The following is a 16,358-nucleotide window of genomic DNA, read 5'->3' as shown; positions in this document are numbered from 1 at the left end:
GCAGATCTTGGTTGATTATTTTGATTTGAATGATCTTTCAAACCCTGCCCTTGAGGACTAGTAGTCCCCTTTCCTTCGAAATTTTCTTTCTTTGTAAAGAATGCACTTTTTAAATTCCCTTCGACAAGGATGTGTATCTCTTATCTGAGGAGATTTGGTACTAAGTCTTCACAAGAAAGTACTGGGGTTTTTTACAAATATCAAAGTAACAAAGTTCTCATAATCTGGACCTAAGCCATTCAAAACCCACACGACTTTGTTCTCATCAGATATGGGTTGACCTATGGCAGCCAGAGAATCATAGAGTTTTTTAAATCTTCTAAGATAGTCAGTTACAGAATCACCCTTTGCTTGCAATGCTATAAATGTTGTTTGAGTTGATACTCTTTAGCCTTTGAATGTTGGGAATAAATACTTGTTAATTTTTCCTAAATGTCTTTTGCTGAAATTAGTCTAACCACCTCAGTAAGGACATCTTCAGTCATTATGGCATCCATCCAACTCAATAAAATTTGATCATTAGCAATCCATGCCTCATAAGTTGGATTTAGAGATGTCATTTCGATATTGTCTTTAGTAACAATTATATGAGTTGATGGACGTGGGACACTACCATCAACATATCTCATTGATTTTTAACCTCTCAACAAAGATTCAAATTGAGATTTCCATAACAAATAATTGTTTGAATTGAGTTTTATGGAGATTAAATTCAAAATGGATGACAGAGAAAGAGTCGGTGTTACCGTGACCATTGATAAGACGCTTGAATGATTTATAAAGAAGATCTTGTAGATGGTTCTATAATAGCAGCTAACATGTAAAAGAGTTGTTGGTGAAAGAGTTTTTTTTTTTTTTTTTTTTGAAAAAAATATATATATATTTAACAGATTATCCGAGTCAACTCTTGAGTTTTGAATTGACTCGAGTCGGTTGATAGTCGAGTCAGTTTGAAAACTATGGTGCCAACTTTCTAGTTTCAACAATGCCTCGCTAAAGAACAAGAAGTTCGTTGGTTCGCTCAACTATAAGTGGGCCCCAACCACCAGAATTCATCATCCACCATAGCTGATGATATCCAACGGCTCCTATTGTCCGTAGTTGATTTCGCCCTGAAGTTGTAAACCCGTCAACCATTCGCAATCCTTCCTAAAGCCAAGCGAAACTCTTACGCCGTCGTAACTAGATACTTCCGTACATCCTTGCTTACTCTCTCTCTCTCTCTGTTACAGAAAACCCTAATCACCATGGGAGGAGACGATCTGGATAGCTCATCTTCATCAGATCAGGATTCATCCACTATATCTCCTCCCCCGTATCAGAAAGATGTCCATCAAGCTCTCGGTGGTGGCGCAGGTCTACTCCTTCTTCCTCTCTGTGTTTCTGTTTCTTTCATTCTTTTTTTTTTTTTTTTACTTCTAGGGTTTGAGTTTGCGTTCTCGTTTTCTTTTCGATTATATTATTTTCTATTTGATTTCTAATTTAATCCGAAATCTATGAATTATTGTGGCATTGATTCGGTATTGAGTGTGTATACATTAAAGAACCGGATTTTGAGACCTGGGCGGTTCCCACCGAGTCCAGTATTTGATTTGACGAGGTGACTCCTCTCAAATTGGTCCGAATCCATTTTAACATTAATTGTTATGAGTTGCAAAAATTAGTATTTACAAGGTTAAAAAATTCTATATAATTAATTTGAGATTGTTTAAGAAATTTCTAATAGATAGTCTAGCTTTATACAGTGTTGAAAATTTTGGTCAAAACAATTAATTTTGGTAAGAACTACATTTATTGCAGAAACACTATTTGCAATCAATGGTTTCCAAATTTTTAGATGGTTCAGTGGTTATCTTAAATCAACAGAGAGATTTTCTTCTGTTGTTTCCCACATTTTCTAAGATGGGTAGAAATTTGGAAGGTCTATTTAAAGTGGAGGCCGTCCCCTCCCTCTCTCAGTCTCTAAAGATCATACCATCGGTTTTAACTGTGAGAATGGTAAGGGTAGAGCACCACATTTTTTGTTCCTGATTTTGCAAGTATTAAGGAGAAAGGTCTGAAGAGTTTTAGATTTTATTGTTCAAGAGTTTTAAGGTTTAAAGAGGTTTCTTATTGATCTATTATATTGGGTTAAAGGTTGCTAATCTACATGGCCTTTGATCTTTATTATTCATGATATTAGATAACATTGATCGAATGTAGTAAGCTCAATATTTATGTATTTGGGGTAGGCTTTCATGCTTACCTTATTATTATTATTATTATTATTAAAAGGAGTAAGGGTTTTTTTATTATAAATTAAGAGGTTGAGTAAGGGAGGTTTGCTTGTTGGCTCTCATGGCTTATGGTCGATTTTATTTTAAGGTTCTATCTTTCAACAGAACCATGAGCTAGGTACTTTACCTTAAAAACCCATTTGCAGGTACCTGCTTGCCTTGGGGAAGCATAACTAGATCCCAAGTACCATTCTTCTCTATTCGCTCATATCCTACATAAGATCTTGCCAACATTTTTTAGTGGCGACCACGAGAAGACTTAGGTTCACTAAGAGAAGAAATAAAAGATAATAATGCAAACCTAGGTGTAGAAAAGAACCTAAAGGTACTGTAAGTGAAATAGGAAACGAGACTTTTGACTATTTTACTCTCTCAGGATAATAGCGCTAAGAGGTTCCTTTGGGATCTGAGCTCGGGTTCAATGGTTGATTGGGTTCTATTGGATGAGGATTAATAGGCCGTTAAGGAGTGCTTTGCATAATATCTTCAGAGCAATAAACTTGATTGTGATCATCATTTTGGCTTTCAAAGCTAAAACAGGATGCAAAAAAAAACTAGGAGAAACCAATGACAATTTATCAAATGAGGGCCACATCTCCCCTTGAGGACTAGTGAAGGGGCACAATGCTATTCAAGGGTATAACTATTTATAATAAAAAAAAAAGGTAGAACTAGAAAGAACAGAGAAGGTGACATGCGAAGAAGTCACAAGCTCTTTAGTGAGAAAATCAAACAAATAGGAGAACTGGATTTTATAAGATGGGTAACCAAGGAAGACGCCTAGATGAGATGTATCACTTAGCTTGTTCCTAAGAACAAATGGAATATGGATAAAGCAAAGAAAATCGAAAACGCGCAAGTTTTCATACTTGACTATATGTTTAATCAAAACATGTAGAGGAGATTTTCGCCCAAAATTGGGGTTACCATGCGATTAATAAGATAGGCAGGAGTCAAGATGGTTGAAGCCCAAAATAGTTTAGGAACATTCATTTACTAGAGGAGAAAACACTCAATACATAAATAAAAAACAATAAAATCCCAAATCTCTTTTAATCTTTTTCCTTAATACTTGCAAAACCAAGAACAAAAAATGTAGTTATCTATCCGTATCCTTCTCACAGTTAAAACCTATGGAATGATCTTCAGGGACAGTGAGAAGGAGGGGACGACCTCCACTTTAAATAGAGCTTCCCAGTTCCTACCCATCACAAAAAACATGATGAAATCTCTTCATTGATCTAAGATAACCCACTGAACCGTTTGAAAAACCGGAAACCATTAATTGCAAATAGTGTTCCAGCCATAAATGCAGTTCTTACAAAATTAATTATTTGGACCAAAATCTCCAACAATCTACCATTTGGTCCATACAAATTACTTTGATTTTAGAAAAGACTCAAAGATTTAAAACTTTATTTTTAAGGTCGAGTGACCACTCTTAATTTTAGAAAATCCACTACTTAAAGGTCTTTAGGAATTACTTCAACTTTCACCCAATTTTAGAATTAATATTAACAATGGATCACAAATGTCTTGGAGTTCCTTATAGTGATTCTAAGACAATTCCATGGTCTCAAAGCTAGATCACTAATGAACTTGAGAGTTAAAACTTTATGATAGTTTCAATGGAGTAATATATAAGATTATGTACACACCTCATGCAATCATTTGTGTACATATACTCTCAACATCACAAAACTAGCAGCTATGGGAGGTTGTGTCTTTCTTGAATTTTGGGATTAGCACTGATTTGCGTGAAACTTCTACATTTTTCCAAAAGGTGATTTGGTTGTCTTACGTGAATCGAGTGAACAAAATAGTCGCGAGTGCCTTAGAAGATGACGATAACTCTCTTGCCAAAAGGTAATGGAAGTGTCTAAGTCAAACTTGGATATAGGTGACTAGGTCTGTGCAAACTACTTGGTGTGATCCTGGGAGACATATTATGTCGAAATTTCTACCAAAAGGTGAGATTTTAATTTGTTTGTTCCCACAGGGTGGTAAGTTAGACACACATTAAGACACCATGGTCAATCCAATCATAACCCCTAGTGAGGATTGAATGTTGTTTAAAGTTAGAAGACCCCCGTAAAAAAAGTATAATTAGTGACACTTGTCATGTTTTCTTGTAAATAGCTATAGACGATTCTACAGTTTAAAGGCAGTTGGTAGGAATTGAGCCACTAAATCAAACCAATTATTCCCAATAGCAGATGAACATTGATATCACTTTGGGATATCTGGATTACGACTTTGTCATAAGGGCATTTTTGTAGCTTTTAAAAAATAATTAATGTTTCTCTCATTATAATAATGATGACTGGAGAAGTTGATTAGGGACTTCTTGCAGAATGACAAGGACGGGAATACGAAGCTCCATCTAGTCAAGTGGAAAGTTGTGTGCCCCCCCCCCCCCAAAAAAAAATAATAATAATAATAATAAATAAATAAAGAAGGTTGGGGACCTAGGTATTAGAGGTTTTAGGGTTTCCAACATGGCACTTCTAGGGAATGGTTATGGCGATTTAGGGAGGAGAGTGAATTTTTGGAAGAGGATTATCAAGGAAAAATATGAGGAGAAAACGTTCATGTGGGAGTGAGGAGGTGAAATCCACGTTTGGGTGTAGTATATGGAAATGTACAACGAGGTTGAACTCGAAGTTTATAAAATGGATTGAATTCAGAGTGGGGAAGGGAGATAGGGTCAGGTTTTGGGATGATTGGTGGTGTAGCGCCTCACCTTTGTGTCTCAAAGTCCCTCGAATTTTTAGATTGCCTACAAAAAAGAATTTGCCTGTTAAAGCTTTCTTGAGCCAAAATGGGAGGAATCGTCGTGGAACTTGGGATTCAAGAGCTAGCAGAACTAACCGACCAAATAGTTTTCATGCCTCGGGAGCCACTTGGTATGATAGGTGGGAGTGGACTTTCATCAAAAGAAAATTGCTTTATTGTTAAATCCTTCTCTGTAGCTCTGGACATCTCACACCAGGCCCCGCTTCAACTCCTGGTCTTAATTTGGGGAGCTAAGGTCACCTCGAAAGTGTTCTTTTTTTATTGGCTGGCCTCCCATGGTGGAATTCTCACAATCGATCAACTCATAAAGAAGGCTTTTTTTTTTTGTTGCCAAACTTTTGCGTCTTGTGTGCAAAGCTAATGGGGAATTGACGGACCATGTCTTGTTGCGTTGCCCTGTCTCTTTGTTTCTTTGGTCTCATTTTCTAGTCCTCTTTAATCGCAATTGGGTGGCTCCAAGTTCGATTTTGTGTCTCTTTCTTGGTTGGGATCAAACTTTGTTTTCTATGGATTCTTCTCCCATTTGCAGTGTGCTGGGGGATTTGGTTGGAGAGGAACATGTGAGCGTTCCAAGGAGTGGAAGCCTCTAAGCAGGAGCTCTAATTCAATGTTCTTGGGCTTTTATTTTATGGGAGCAAACAATTCCTAGAGTTTAAAGGAGTCTTCTTTGAAGAGTTTGTATTTAAATGGCAGTTGTTGCATTCTAGCTAGTTTTTTTTGGTTTGTTCTTGGTAGTCACCTTGACTACCTTTGTAAATCGCCATTAGCTTCAATAATTTATACTTAACATAAAAATCTTAAACATTGTTTATACACAAAAAAAAAACAATGAGCTTGACCAATTTTTCAAAATGTTGGACAAATTGACTTGACTTTTGGAAGAGGCAATGAGGTGGTTCATTCCCAATGGAAAACTTTCTCAGTAGCCCCAACCATTTTTGACTTGCCCAAGACAATTCGGACTCATCTGAATTTTAAAACAATGCGTGAGAGGTTCAATTGGTATTTACAGTTGCTGATGTGCTGTTGTGGAAGCAACCAAAGGCTGGAGCTTTTCTATTAGTTGCCGCAAGTGCAATGTGGTTCCTTTTTGAAAGAGCTGGATATAGTATCTTATCAGTTGCTGTGAATGCCTTACTACTTCTGGTTGTAATCTTGTTCTTCTGGGCAAAGTCGGCATCAATACTCAATAGGTATCATTGTTACGGCTTCTGAACGTTCTTCGTAGTTTTATCATTGTTAAACTCAAATAATTAGATATTTGTTTACTAGAGTTTATTAACTGATTATTATTGTGATTCAGACCTCTTCCCCCACTTCCCAATCTGGAAATTTCTGAAGAATTTGTTGGAAAGGTTGCTGATGTAGCAGTAGTGTGGATCAATCGTGTATTGGCAGTGGCACGTGATATCACTCTCAGGGGAAATGTGAAACTTTTCTTGAAGGTCTGATCAAGTTCTACGCTTTGAACTCCTTTGTTTATGTTTGTTAAGGAAACAAAATGACTTTGTTCTGTATGTAATTTGGTTTTACTGTTTTTAGGTAGCTTTTGGTCTGTGGCTAGTTTCTTATATCGGAAGTATTTTTAGCTTCCTCACTCTGGTTTATATTGGTAAGTTTTGAAATAGCTTTACTTGATTCTTTATTTTGTGTGAGTGGCGCCTTTTATTGCATAGTGTGTGTATCATTTTTGGATTGATTCATCTTTATTGATCGTGTTTCAGGGGTGCTTCTTTCTCTTACAGTTCCTGCTCTGTATGACAAGTACCAGGATCATGTTGATGAGAAGCTGAGTGTAGCAAACAAAATCCTTTCGACTCAGTATAAGAAAATTGATGAAAAGATCTTAAGCAAGATACCAAAGTCCCTAAGCAAGGAAAAGAAGACTCAATAGCATTAATGTAACTCTCTCTCTCTCTCTCTCTCTCTCTCTCACACACACACACACACACACACACACACACTATGACAAGAAAACTGGAACCAAACTCAAAAGGAAGAAGTCAAGCAGAATTTAACCCCTCTCAACAAGAGAGCATCATTGGTTCATGGTGAAACCAACCAAAATGATTATATGACTTTAATCAAAAAATGAATTTATGTATCTGTGAATTTCAGATCACCATGAACTGTCGAAAATATATTAGACTAAGAACCACTAGTACTAAAAGTAAAAATAATGACTTTTTTCCTAGTCATTAGTGATTTTTATATTGCCATTTATATTCTCATCTAAATATAGCTTCATTTTTTATCTCTTTTTTCTTTTTCTTGCTAGACTATTTGAAGGACAGACTGGTTTTGATTTGTTGGAGGTTGTTAGATAAGATCCAAAGACATGCTCTACAAGAAGATATGACCTTAGATGGAGTGGATGATGGAATAGGGCTTTTATAACTATCCACCAAGTAGTTGGGACAAGGCTTCCTTTGACTGTTTGGTTGGTGTTGGTTAGATTACCATTGCGAATCATCCATGATTAGGTGATACCTTTTACTAATTATTATCCTATAATTATCAACTATCTACTTTACACCCCCATGTAGTGTTCCCAAACCCAAATAAAGGAGGAGGTTTTTGTTTAGGTTGGCAGCTGGTGTAAAAATCCACCACTCCTAAACAAACAAATCTACTTTTCACTTTGTTAGTTAATAATTCTCTTGATTCTCAATGGTAAGAGTGAACAGATGAAAGTGAAAAAGCTTGACCACACTCCAAGAGAGCCTCTTGGGATTGATAGGCGGAAATTGATATGCACTAAAGGAAAATGTTTTTTTGTTAAATCCTTTTTCTCAGCTTAGCAGAATCCCCTTCAACCTCTCTACCATTTTCTAGTCTTGATCCTTTGGGGCTTGAAGGTCCCCTTGATGGTGTCTTTTCTCATTTAGTTAGCTTCTCAAGACAAAATCCTAACAATCAATCGTCTCTTGAAAGATGCGTTTTGTTGCCAAACTTTTTTTTTCCTTTGCAAGTCTAATGGAGAATCAGTGGACCACATCTTGTTGCATTGCCCTCTTACCTCATCTCTTCAATCTTAGTTGGGTGTGGTTCCAATATCAATCTTGGCTCTCTTCGAATGTTAGGATCAATCTTTGTTCTTCGAGAGGAAGAAAAAATTATGGGATTTTCTCCCCTTTGCAATGTGTTGGGGGATTTGGTTGGAGAGGAACAAAAGAGTTATTCTAGGAGAGGAATCCCCGGCCTAGGAGCTTGAAATTCACATTTTAGGGCTGTTATTCTTTTAGTGTAAAGTGTTCTTAGATTTTAATTTTTTTTTCTCCAAAGAGTTTGTATTTAGATGGGACTTTGTGTTCGACTTAGTTTTCTTTGCTTCTTTCTTGCAAGGCCAATCATCTCATCTGCCTTCTGTACATACTCTTTTTCTTTTAGCAAAAAATTATACTTGTCAAAAAAAAAAAAAAAACGCACAGGATCTAGGTAGATGTAAGATAGAGGCTATCCACAATTGGTTGACTCCGAATATGTTGACCAAGGTATTAAATTTCAATTTCGGTCGATGTTTCAGTCGGCTTGGAAATGGAAATATTTCGACATGTGTGGAAACAATTATAATTTTGTGGAAATTATGGAAATATTATGAAAATGATGGAAATATCACATAATTTTTGTTCAAACTTCAGAGAATGATAAATCGTGCATGAAAACACAATAATATCACAAATTACAATTAACTATATGTAACATATAAATAAAGATTCATAGCATTGTGCTATATGTTGTTGGTCGTTGATACTTGGAACCTAGCAGCTAAAATAGTTACATGGGAGCAAAGATATATGAGGATCTCATAGAAAAATTATTTTGAAAGTGCTGGACTGAAATATGGGTGGATTGATTGAAATTTCACTTTTTTAGATCAAATTTTATTGTTGAATAGTAGGTTATAAAATTTTAGCCAAGAGGTTGAAGATGATTGGGTTAGGGAACAAAATTCAAAAGGTTTATTTTATTTCAAGTTGAAGATGAGGGCATTTATGTTATTTTACACTAGTATATAAGTGGCCACATGGCATCTTTTAACATGCTAACAATTTTATTGTTTGACAGTCAATACCTACTCAATGTTAAGGAGTGAGGATATGTTGTTAAAATAAACCAACGTAGCAAATACTATCCTCAACTTGGCATATTTCTATTGCTTCACAGCTTACATCCTTATACTTCAACACAACAAATCTATACTCTTGAAATCTTGACTAATAAACCAACATACCAGGAGTCTGTTTATGGGTTTCAATGGAGCGAGATAGACACTGATCTCTCCGAAGACGCTGCTCTCTCTCTCCTAACATCTATAGAAGACGAACGAAACCCACTTCTTTTTTTTAAAACAAAATATTTTGTGGAAATGATTTCATGTTTCTGCTGTTCTTTAACTGTTTTGATCGAAACAAATAATGCTTTCGGCTGAAACATATACAACACTACTTTGTAACATAAATTTCGTTTTGCCAGCTGTCGAAACTGATATATTTCAACTGAAATAATCGAAATACGTCGATTTTTAATACCTTGATGTTAACGTAAGTCAAAGTTTTCACAAGTTATCAATGTCTTTTTGGCATCCCTTTATACTTCATGATCTAGGACATCTATAATTCTAGTTAGAGTTTTACTAGGATTTCTACTTCTAGTAGGATTTCTATTTCATATTTATGCTAGGAGTACAATTTCTTGTTAGTTTATAATTTGTTTTTATTATTTAGGCTATAATTAGAAGTGCTTAGAAGTGTCCAATTTGAGTTCTAATAAAATTAGAAAGTTAATATTATATTATAGATAGGTTAGGAATGTTAATTTTTAATATTTTAGTAAGATTCTAAGTTATGATAGAGTTATCTATATAAGAGGTTCCAAATCCAAAAATCCATCAATTCAATTATCTTTTCTCTTTTAATCACTTTTTAGCTTCATGTTGTATTTTCTTTTAAGCTACTGCTTGTTTATCAATTGAATCTATTGATTCAAATTGATTTAGAGTGTTCCATTGAATACAACCTTCTGCTACGTCACTTCATCCCTACACAGGATCTTGTGGAATGATAATAATGGGGTCAAGAAGATACACCTAGTGAATTGGAAGGTGACCTATGAGCCCAAGGAGAATGGGTGTCTAGGTATCAGGGGCTTTAGGGTGTCAAATAGGGCGTTGCTAGGAAAGTGGCACTGGACGTTTGGGTTGGAAATTTCCTTGTTATGGAGAAAGGTAATTAAGTCCAAATATGGGGAGAAGAGGAATGGTTGGGAAAGCGAGGATTTGAGATCTCCATATGGGTGCAGTATGTGGAAAGGATTCTTGAAAGTAGGAGAGGAGTTAGAAAATGGATTAAGTTCAAGGTGGGAAAAAGAGAAAAGATAAGATTCTAGGAGGACTGGTGGTGTGGTGCTTCAACCTTGTGTCATCAATTCCCTCCGCTTTATGATCTTTCCTCCAAAAAGGGAATACCATGCAATGCTTTCTTGAACCTTGAGGGACTCGATCCTGTATGGGATATGGGTTTCAGGAGGGACTTTAAAGATTGGAAAATTCAGGATCGTCGTCATCTTGAATATACTAATTGGACATCCATGGACGACAACAAAAGGAAATGGACTTGCACGAAAAGCAATGACTTCACTGTTAAATGTTTTGCTTCGGGTTTGCACATTCCCACTGTCGCTTTAGAGCATTTTCCTACCAAACTTATTTGGAGTTCTAAGGTTCCTACCAAGGTGCGTTGTTTTACTTGGCTAGTCGTGCTTCACAAGTTACCCACTCTTGATCTTTTAATTCGCAGGGGTTTTGTGACTCCAAACTCTTGCTTTCTTTGTAAATCGAATAACAAATCAATGGACCGCATCTTAATTCACTGCAAATTATCTTCTCGGGTTTGGTCAAATTTCTTTGATCTTTTCAACATTCCTTCGGTCTTTCCTCGCTTGCTTTTTTTTTTTTCTTCTTCTTTTCAGAGTTGGGATACCTCTTTGTTTGGCGGAAAAAGTAAATTCTATGAGGTCTCCTTCCTTTTGTTACCACTTGGGGTTTATGGCTTGAGAGAAACCGGAGGATCTTCAAAAGCTTGGAAACCACCTTTTAGGAGCTTATTCTAAATAGCTTAGGCCTTTTATTCTTTTGGTGTAAATTGTGGCCAAATTTCAAGGGCTTGTTCTTTGAGGATTTTGTTTTTAGAAGGGTCACGTTGTATTTTAGTTAGGTGTTTGTTGTTGGTTGGTCATCTCAACCGCCTTTGTTCTTTTCTTTATACCTTTTCTTCTCTTAATAAATTTATACTTTTTCAAAAAAAAAAAAAAAAAACAAACTATAGTACGAGAGGACAACTTTTTATGGACACCTCAAGCTAGGAGTTTTCAACAAATCAAATGTCACATGACAGGGAGTCCAAAATTGGCATTATCAGACTTTGACAATTTCTTTGATGTTGATTGTAATGCCTCACATTTTTTTGTAAGCCTAGGAAGCGTGATTGGTGATTAGTAATTAGTAGGTGAAGGAGGGTTTTGAACCGAGGTTATGGTATTGAAACTTACTCACTATAAACAACTTAGCAAGTTGACACCTTCCTAAGGCCTCACATGAGGACCCGGCCTCTATGCTTAGACAAGAATGTGGAGCAGTTGGAATGTGATATGGGAAGCCTACCTCCATGAACTCATGTTCATTTTTTTTTTTTGGCTTATCGTGGGTATCCCCCTCCTTCGGGTGAGACTACTCCCATGGTCACACGCACCGCCTCCTTGGAAAGTTCTACATGCAACTGGTTGAGTCATGGATCAACTGGACCCTGGAGGGTGGCCCCAAGGAATTCAATGCTTCGTGGTGTTTTGAACACTTGATCTACCCTTCCTGAGGAGCTTATGAAGGCTCGGCTTGCCACTAGGCCAACCCCTTGGGGTTTCCTGTTCATGTTAGACAACAAATCTGTGGCACCAAGTAATGTTGCAAATGCATTGAACCAACATTCCCATCTCCTACTCATTACCATCTGTCAATATTGGTTTTGAGAACCTCAAAGAACTTTATGTCGAAGATCCATTATTTCGAAGCATATTTCGAGAGTGTTGGAAAGTGTCTGCTTTGCTAAGTTGGCTAAAGTTAGTGAATGTTGATACCACAACTGGGTTCAAAACCCGCCTTCACCTACTAATTACTAACCACTAATCTTGCTTGCCTGGCGAAAAATAAATAATCGGAGTGTTGTGAGAAAGATAACCAAGTAGACTTCCTGCCATGGATGAGTTCAGAAATGACAAAACTCTGCGTACCTGAAGGCTTATTTCCAGAAAGGTTCGAGTTGCACAACAACGAATACGTGAGTTCGAGTTAAGACGTATGTAGCCATGTCTGGCAGTTAATATTGGTCTGAACTCTATTGAGATGTATGATTTGTAGAACAATGTAGAATGTGCCGGGTCTATAAAGGTTAATCTCAGAAAATCAGGTTGCATTTACCCTTTCCAATTCTGGAAAGGCCCTAGGTCAAGATTTCCTGGACTTCTTGAGGCATTTCTTGGTTACATGTCGGCAGATTCTTGGAACAAGGTCACAATATAGCAGTCCTTGCCAACCACTCCCAGTTGATTGGCAGACCAAAATGGTGGAAGCATAAGCTTGAGAATTTGCTCCATTGCTTAGCCAGTAAACGTCTGAAGTACTGGAATTTAGTATAATCTCATGCTAAGTTTGCCTCATATGGTGTTGTACACAATCATTAGGAGGTCACCATTTCAGATGGTATATTGGAAATATCCAAGATACTGATACCGAGTTGATGAAGGATGTTCATATAGAAATACAAAGAACATGCAAAAAGTTAAATTCAGAGTCAAGGAAGACATGGATCAATACGGAAGGGACAAATCTTATGAATTGGGAGATCTAATAGGCAAGAGCGATACCCTATAGGGCCATTATTTGAAGTTCAAATCCCGAAAGGTTGGTTCTTGTCGGTTACTCTTGAAAACTCACAAGGGCTCACACATGAAGCATTTGTAGTCAGTAATACTTGATTGGTGAAAGAAGAACTGTGGATTCAATGAAGATGTGTTCATCGCATTCAAAGATCATACCCACACTAAGTCAAGTTCTGTTCAACCAAGAGCGAGTTAATGCAGTGTGGAATTTTCAAAAGATTTATTTCGGTGGAAAAGGACGATAAATATCTTTCTTTCTTTTTTCCTCTTGGTAAAGTATGTAATAGTATAAAGCAAGTCCTAACTTACTGGCACTTAGCAAGGGTTCAGTTAGGGCTGTCAACGGATACTTATCGGTTCGAATACAGCTATATTCGAATCCGAATCCAAATCCAAGAAAATTATCTACTAATTGAATTCGTATCCGAATCCAATTATCCTCTCAGGTATCGAATAATATCCGATTTGAATTCAACAACTTCCATGAGATTCAGATGGGGTTACAAATTAGCAAATACGATGTGAAGCATCTAAAATGGTTCTCTATGATGGATTAGATGGGGATCGAGCATAAGGGTTTCATGCACTGGCTTGTAGCGCAACCAAGCAAGAGGGAGAGAGATAGATCAGAAGAGAGGGATTGGTTTTTTTTCCCTCCGAAGTATTTTAAGCAAGGGTTAGTTGCAGGGTTGAAAAGGATAAAAATAACTCTCGAGGCAAGCTTTAATGGTAGAAAGAGAGAGAGAGAGAGAGATGCTTACCTTCAACCACCAGAGACAGGATCACCAAAAAAGTTGAGGAGATGAAGATACTCGCCGACTCCCTTTTCTCACAAACCCTAAGTCGATGGAAGAGAAGATGAAGAGGCGATTTGGCGATGAATGACGAGTTGCTCAGAGCATAAAAGTTAACTATATGTATTTAAATATTTAATTAAATATCCAAAAATCGAATATTATCGGATCCGATATCCGAATATATTTCGATATCCTACTATCCGAAATATATTCAGATATAAAAATTCATTTGAATTCAAAGCCAATATCCGAAAATTCCGGATAATAACCGATTTTTCGAATACGGATTCGGATTTCGGCTATCCATAGACAGCCCTAGGTTCAGTAGTTTAGTATATAATCTTCTTATTGAGAGAGCTAGTTTTGCTCGGGTGTTTTCATGAGTCCTCGTCAGAGAAGAGTGAATTGTGTGTAATGTAGCTTGTTTCCTTCTCTTTGTAGATTCTGTCTCCCAGCCCACAGATGTCATAAGTATTTCTGTGGTGTGTTATTAACAGAATATATTTTTTCTGCTCACTTTAGTACCCTTATTATTATTATTATTATTTTGCATTCTCATCACTTGTTCCTGGAAATGAATAATTTGTGGTGTTATCTACTTCATTCAAGATTCTTTAGTTTCCGTTGCTTTTATGCGATAAATAGGAGCCCCTGATGCAATTGTCTAATATGTAAATTAATTTCAGGTTCCTGCTTTGTGGCCTACCAGCATCGTCATCACATGCAACAACCGATCTAATTACCATCATCCATTACAACTTCGACACTCTGGGTGAACTTTGATTGTTCGTTTTGATTGATATATTTTTTATTCGTTCGTTTTGATTTTTAAATTTTTTGCTCATATTGATGGTTTTTGTTCTACTTTGTGCTGAAGAATTCCTTTCTCCCACAGTACACGAATTTTCTGTAGGTAATGGGACCAAAATTTATATAATCTCTCTGGTGCTCACACTTTACTCAGTTGACTTGTTTATGAGAGCTTATTTCGTCACACCTACTTTTTTTAAAACATATATAAATATTACACACCAAATAATGATAGTGACAAAGAAGGGATATGAAGCAAAAGAAAAAAAAAATAGATTTAAAAAAGAGGAACCAATCTCTTTGGTAGCTCAAAGAGCTTTCCTAACATGAAACGAAGTGCTTGTACTCAAAAGAAGAAATGTGAAGTGTGTGGTCATTAAAAGTATGAATGCTTAGAGGTCAGATATGCTATGCTTTGCTTATGTTGGACAAGTGAGAATTTTTGTACTCGTAATTGAGCGTAACAAAAATGAGGATACTGAGGATCTTCTAATCAAGGTGAAGCTTGTTTTCTGAAACTTGGATATGGTAATTTGGTACTTGATCCTACTTAGAATCTAATTCTCATATTGTTCAAAATGTCGATCTCAATATTTACTTATCTTATTCATTATCATTAGTTTGGTCTGTCAAGGGTCTCCTTGCAGTGGGCACAAAGCCAACTGTTCTTTCGCCTTTTACTAAAGAATATGGTGTGCTTGTAGTGAAAAATGGCATAAAAATCTGACTCCTTTATCTAGAGAAGATCACAGGCTAAGTACTACATGCTGAAACTGTTTGCTTATAAGGAGAAAAAAATTCATAAGCCTATCTCATATAGAGTTACCAAGCTTGAGAAACTAAAATTTTCATTTCGGAACTTTTAATAATGTTCGAAGAACTGGACGGACTGCCAGACCAGGTTCGACCAGATTTAGTAATTGGTTCAGTTCTCTCTGAATTAGTATTTTATAAAGAGCTGTCAATTTTTTCAAAACCAATTGTTCAACCGTAAGAACTATGGGCTCTCATGTACCGGTTCTTGAATTTTAAAAAAGTATTATTACAAAAAATCACTTATATTAGGATTTTTTTTTTTTTTTTTTTTTTTTTTTTTAAGATTTGAAGAAATATAAAAGATTTCAAGAAAATCTTTAATACTTTTGCATTTTTTCATCGATTCATTAGAATCTAAAAAATTTCTTTCTTTTCCTTATATCTAATTTTTATATATTAACTATTAGTTGGTTTTAAAACATGACTTTTAATGGATAGCAATTCACGGGTTAATGTTATTGATTTTTTTTTTCTTTGGTAAGTGTAAAAATGAAAGGAGGCTGAGATAGCCCGTGGTATCAGAAATAAGAAGAAAAGAAAGCAAGAACAAAACAAATCAAAAGACCCCCCCTCACTCACTCACACACGAAAAAAATCTACGAATTATAAATAAAATCCCATCTGAAACAAAATCCTGAAATGAAATACTTCCCCCCCCCCCCCCCCCCCCAAAAAAAAAAAATAATAATAATAATAATAATAAAAAAATAAATCTATGCTTAGCTTGGACCGAAGATATAGAAAGCCCGATATTTCTAGAAACAATGCTTAGGATTTCCTTATCTTGGAACACCCTTTTATTTTTTTTTTGCTTTTCAAAGATCCCAAACAATAGCGGAAGGAAAAAAAGCTCATAAGTGTCTTTTTCTTAGAGAATAATGAAGATCCACCCCTCTATGAACAAAAAGAATGTTTGAAGTAATATCCAACC

At 36.1% G+C, this 16,358-nt stretch overlaps 1 protein-coding gene and 1 pseudogene across 2 annotated transcripts; both read left to right on the top strand.

Annotated features, from left to right (window-relative positions):
- The first annotated feature begins 1,013 nt into the window (after window positions 1-1,013).
- LOC147403834 (Reticulon family protein) lies at window positions 1,014-14,764 on the top strand. Of its 2 annotated transcripts, none has more exons than XM_086439578.1 (6): window positions 1,014-1,356; window positions 6,085-6,265; window positions 6,376-6,517; window positions 6,615-6,684; window positions 6,797-6,973; window positions 7,351-9,434. In XM_086439578.1, exons 1-5 carry the CDS (start codon window positions 1,248-1,250, stop codon window positions 6,964-6,966), a joined length of 672 nt encoding a protein of 223 aa, XP_086295704.1. In that variant the 5' UTR covers window positions 1,014-1,247; the 3' UTR covers window positions 6,967-6,973; window positions 7,351-9,434. The 2 variants fall into 2 exon arrangements, with proteins under 2 accessions (XP_086295704.1, XP_086295703.1); XM_086439577.1 differs by lacking the exon at window positions 7,351-9,434 and adding an exon at window positions 14,488-14,764 and having other exon boundaries at window positions 1,018-1,356.
- A 484-nt stretch (window positions 14,765-15,248) lies between these two features.
- On the top strand, window positions 15,249-15,356 carry LOC147403833 (U5 spliceosomal RNA; annotated as a pseudogene).
- Window positions 15,357-16,358: the final 1,002 nt, after the last annotated feature.

The sequence above is a fragment of the Akebia trifoliata genome, chromosome 4, assembly GCF_017979445.1.
Source record: "Akebia trifoliata isolate Shusen 1 chromosome 4, ASM1797944v1, whole genome shotgun sequence".
Lineage (NCBI taxonomy): Eukaryota > Viridiplantae > Streptophyta > Magnoliopsida > Ranunculales > Lardizabalaceae > Akebia > Akebia trifoliata.
Note: the sequence above shows the minus strand (reverse complement) of the source record. Positions and strands in the feature narration are given on the sequence as shown.

Bases quoted from the DNA above. Each gene is read 5' to 3' on its own strand.
- LOC147403834 (XM_086439577.1), top strand. From the start codon at position 1,248: ATGGGAGGAGACGATCTGGATAGCTCATCTTCATCAGATCAGGATTCA. The intron at 6,266-6,375 runs GTATCATTGTTA...ATTGTGATTCAG, and splicing joins TCGGCATCAATACTCAATAG to ACCTCTTCCCCCACTTCCCA. The intron at 6,518-6,614 runs GTCTGATCAAGT...TACTGTTTTTAG, and splicing joins ATGTGAAACTTTTCTTGAAG to GTAGCTTTTGGTCTGTGGCT.